Source organism: Octopus sinensis, linkage group LG23 (assembly GCF_006345805.1).
Source record: "Octopus sinensis linkage group LG23, ASM634580v1, whole genome shotgun sequence".
Taxonomy (NCBI): Eukaryota; Metazoa; Mollusca; class Cephalopoda; order Octopoda; family Octopodidae; genus Octopus; species Octopus sinensis.
Genome location: NC_043019.1, coordinates 279,549 through 284,492, shown reverse-complemented (window position 1 = coordinate 284,492; position 4,944 = coordinate 279,549). Strand labels below are relative to the sequence as shown.

The window sequence follows — 4,944 nt, the reverse complement described above, 5'->3', positions numbered from 1 at the left end:
ACCAAGCAGGAAGAAATTCAGGTAGACTGATTTTTATAAATATTTTGTATCTAAAATGTTGTTGATCAATTCTAATACAGCAAAGGGGTTCTATACATGGCTATCATGTTTTTTATCAGGCATTGTACTTCAAGATCATATGTGTTTCATTCCTCCATTTTAAGAAGAAAAAATAAAAAGATATGATTTCAGGGTGACTTAGTTTTTAATTATAAAAGGTCGAGCGAAAACCTAATTCTTATTTCGTTGTCCGGCCTTGCTGGGCCACAACCTTGAAATTTTAATCGAATGAATCGACTCCAGTACTTTTTGCGTCAGCTCCTTTTGCGGAAAAATAAACACACTAACACCGGTTGTCAAGAGATGGTTGGAGTACAAACACAGACATAAAGAGATACATATACATACACACACACATACATACATACATACACACACACACACACACACACATACACACATATATATACGTATATATATATATATATATATACATACGACGGTCTTCTTTCAGTTTCCGTCTACCAAATCTACTCACAAAGCTTTGGCTGACCCGAGGCTATAGCATAAGACACTTGGCCAAGATGCCATGCAGTGGGACTGAACCCAGGACCATGTGGTTGAGAAGAAAGCTTCTGAACACACAGCCACACCTTGACCAAATATAAAATATTTTATTTTCTGTTTATTTTAGGTAAATGTATTTGATCTCATCTCTGTTTTGTGTAAGTGAAAGTCCTTTGGCTTCTAAAAATAGGGTCGGACGATTGATCGTACTGATGACACGCCAGAAACACGTGTCCATGATTGTTCTCTTATTTTCCATCAATAATCTTATTCATAGCCTAAATAGTATGTTAGTTTAGGAGAATATTTTATCCATGAGATAATTTACCCTTCTCGAGTGGAGCTGGTTCTTATATATCCAAGTCCGGCGATTAATTTTAGTTTGAAGTATGTCGAGTACACGCTACCGAAGAGCTGCAATAATAGCGAAACATTGGGGTGAGTTGTTTCGCCTGGTCAAGGACAGTGTTCTTTAACGGTCGGGGTCGTGTAAGGAGCTTTCCCAAGGTGCTATCCCGAAGCAGTCTGGTGTATAAACAAAACACGTACATGTAAATACGTGCATATATGCGTGGCAGGATATCAAAACAGGCAAAAGAAAAAAGACTACGGCTTCCAATAGGAGAGAGAGAGAGAGAGAGAGAGAGAGACAAAATAATCCAGTAGTTAAATTGAGAAGGGACTTAATAGAAGGAGTCAAAGTAGTGTTCGGTTCTAGTTCATCTATGTCCAAACTTCAGATAAAGGGAAATTCGATATCCTCTTCATCAGAGTGTCTAAATGTTCGCAGAATCTTCTATTTGAAATTGATAATCAAATCATTTCATTTTTTTAGAGGTTTGTTTTTACCGAATAATAAAATATAAATTGCTTCCTGGCTGTACAACCATGGCTTTCATTCCCCCGTGTATAGTTTGGTAAATTTCCCTGTGTTCCATTACAATGTACAGTGGGTGTTTTGATTTTTAAGTTTCCAGATTTACTCAACCAAAGAAGTAGAGCGAGCCAATTTAGAGTAATGGAACGAGTGGTCATGTATATAAAAGTGCTTGTGAAATTGTTGGCTCTAGCCCATACTTAGTTACACTCGTAATTTCTTCACACCCGTAAACGATGTTTTTAGCACGATAGTTCTTGTGCCATGGGCTCCTCTCGTAGTAGTATTGAGTGTATTTATGTTTCGTGTCTGTTCAGTGCTTGCTGCAGAAATAAATGTGGGAAATGTCAAAACATTATTGTTGTTAGAGCGACTTGTCAACTTAGCCACATTAACTGGGTTCAGTTTCTGAAGCTCTGACGAGTTATAAGTGTGTTACACAAGCACTCGATTCTAAGTGCAATGCATCTCATAGAAGAAGCAGTTGTCAGCTAATGAAGTTCCTTGTATAATTTTTTGTTCCCTTGTTGTGTGTGTGTGTGTGTGTGTGTGTGTGTGTGTGTGTGTGTGTCTGTGTGTGCGTGTGTCTGTGTGTGTGTGTCTGTGTGTGTGTCTCTGTGTGTGTGTCTCTGTGTGTGTGTGTGTTGTGTGTGTGTGTGTGGTGTCTGTGTGTGTGTGTGCTGTGTGTGTGGTGTGTGTGTTTGACTAAAATGTGGGAAATGTCAAAACTTTATTGTTGTTTGAGCGAGCGACTGTCAACTTAGCCAAATTAACTGGGTTCAGTTTCTGAAGCTCTGACGAGTTATAAGTGTGATACACAAGCACTCGATTTTAAGTGCAATGCATCTTATAGCAGAAACAGTTGTCAGCTAATGAAGTTCCTTGTATAATTTTTGTCCCTTGTGTGTGTGTGTGTGTGTGTGTGTGTGTGTGTGTGTGTGTCTGTGTGTGCGTGTGTCTGTGTGTGTGTGTCTGTGTGTGTGTCTCTGTGTGTGTGTGTCTCTGTGTGTGTGTGTGTCTGTGTCTGTGTGTGTGTCTGTGTGTGTGTGTGTGTGTGTGTGTGTGTGTTTGACTAAAATGTGGGAAATGTCAAAACTTTATTGTTGTTTGAGCGACTTGTCAACTTAGCCAAATTAACTGGGTTCAGTTTCTGAAGCTCTGACGAGTTATAAGTGTGATACACAAGCACTCGATTTTAAGTGCAATGCATCTTATAGCAGAAACAGTTGTCAGCTAATGAAGTTCCTTGTATAATTTTTTGTTCCCTTGTCGTGTGTGTGTGTGTGTGTGTGTGCGTGTGTGTGTGTGTGTGTGTGTGTGTGTGTGTGTGTGTGTGTGTGTGGTGTGTGTGTGTGTGTGTGTGTTGTGTGTGTGTGTGTGTGTGTGTGTTTGACTAATATATATAGTCATATGTCACATAATATTAGATATGATATTATACAACAATAGTTCCTTAAACTGGATCCAAATTTTGGTTAATGGCCATCAATTTTGAGAGTGGGTGTAAGTCTCAACAAGTTCTTGTTTTATCCACTCCGAAAGGAAAAAATGCAAAGTCAATCTCGGCAGAATTTGGACTCAGAACGTAAAGACGGATAAAATATCGTTCTATTCTATATCTCTTACCATGATATATCGCCATCATATGTCTTAGATTTTACTCTTAGTTCCTCCCGTACGGTTGGCCTACAAATCGGTGAGTAAGACATTGTCCAATAATCTCGGTTTTGAGTAGAGTCACCTGCATCTTTCCAGATGATGCTGGTTGCTTCAGACATTCTTTGAAGATGGCGTGCTATGTCTTCTCACGTCCCCTTCTCTCTCTCTCTCTCTTCATCCCTCGGGTGGTGCGTGTTGTATAGCTGTTTTGTGTATTACACTTTACTCTTTTACTCTTTTACTTGTTTCAGTCATTTGACTGCGGCCATGCTGGAGCACCACCTTTAATCGAGCAAATCGACCCCGGGACTTATTCTTTGTAAGCCCAGTACTTATTCTATCGGTCTCTTTTGTCGAACCGCTAAGTGACGGGGACATAAACACACCAGCATCGGTTGTCAAGCAATGCTAAGGAGACAAACACAGACACACAAACACACATATATATATATACATACATATATACGACGGGCTTCTTTCAGTTTCCGTCTACCAAATCCACTCACAAGGCTTTGGTCGGCCCGAGGCTATAGTAGAAGACACTCGCCCAAGGTGCCACGCAGTGGGACTGAACCCGGAACCATGTGGTTGGTAAGCAAGCTAATTACCACACAGCCACTCCTGCGCCTTTTGATTCATTATTTATATAAACAAATATATATTCGTTCTGATTTTTGCTTTGTTTTTTGTTGTTTTTTTTTTAAATTTGTTTTCTTAATCTTTTCAGACATTTTTTGAGGCCCATCAACCATCTTGTGAGCCACAAGTGTTGAAGCGCTGTATCTACAGGATAATGAAGAACTTCAACTGGGAGGAAAACGATCCGTCAAAAATCAAGCAGCTGGTCCTCACTTATTAGAATCACACTGATTACAACGCTGACAATGACAACGCTGACAACGACAACGCTGACAACAACAACGGCTAAGCGACGACAGTAACGACTACGGCGATGGCGAGGACGATGATAATCATGATGATGATGATGATGATGACAAGGGGGAAGAGGAGAAAGAAGAAGAAAAGGGGGAGGACTATGATAATAATGACGAGGACAATGACGACGACAACGACGACGACTGGTGGTGGTGGTGGTGGTGGTGGTGGATGACGACATAATAACCACAAGAGTAATGATGACGGCGTCGGCGATGGAAGATGACGATATGATGACATGATGACTTCGACATCGATGATGATGGTGATGATGATGATGATGATGATGATGATGATGATGATGATGATGATGACGACGACGACGATGATGATGATGATGATGATGATGATGATGACGATGATGATGATGATGACGACGATGATGAAGACGATGACGATGATGACGATGATGACGATGACGATGATGACGATGATGACGATGATGATGATGACGACGACGACGACGATGATGATGATGATGATGATGATGATGACGAGGAGGAGGAGGATGACAATTTTAATTACACTTTGCTGTGTAAATTACTTGTATCAAACCTTTTTTTTTTTTTCATAAACTAATCTTGATTAAATAAAATTTTGTAAAATCTAATCAAAAAATCACAGAAATAGTTTCACACCAATAAAAACACACTTCCGTTTCATTGAAATGCATTCTTGTCTTTGATAATGATTTCAAAATGTTGCCACCACACAAGGCCAGCAATTTCGAATGAAAGGCTAAGTCGATTACATCGACCTCCGTACTCAAATGGTATTTATTTTATCGACCTCGAAAGGATGAAAGGCAATGTGGATCCCGGTAACATTCGAACTCTGATCGTGAAGACGGAAGTAATACGTGTTAATGATTCATTTCTTCTCTAGACACAAGACCCTGCCAACTC

The 4,944-nt window shown here is 39.9% G+C and overlaps 1 protein-coding gene across 2 annotated transcripts in view; it reads left to right on the top strand.

Moving 5' to 3' along the window:
• LOC115223635 (puromycin-sensitive aminopeptidase-like) overlaps nucleotides 1-4,069 on the top strand; it is a 67,509-nt gene extending 63,440 nt beyond the window's left edge. Inside the window, exons 21-22 of one of the 2 annotated variants that reach the window (XM_036512463.1) lie at nucleotides 1-21; nucleotides 3,831-4,069. The exon at nucleotides 1-21 is cut by the window's left edge and continues 27 nt beyond it. In XM_036512463.1, coding sequence (XP_036368356.1) covers nucleotides 1-21; nucleotides 3,831-3,962 — 153 coding nt within the window. In that variant the 3' untranslated portion in view covers nucleotides 3,963-4,069. The remainder of the gene's footprint in view (nucleotides 22-3,830) is intronic. The other variant, XM_036512462.1, reaches the window with a different exon arrangement.
• Nucleotides 4,070-4,944: the final 875 nt, after the last annotated feature.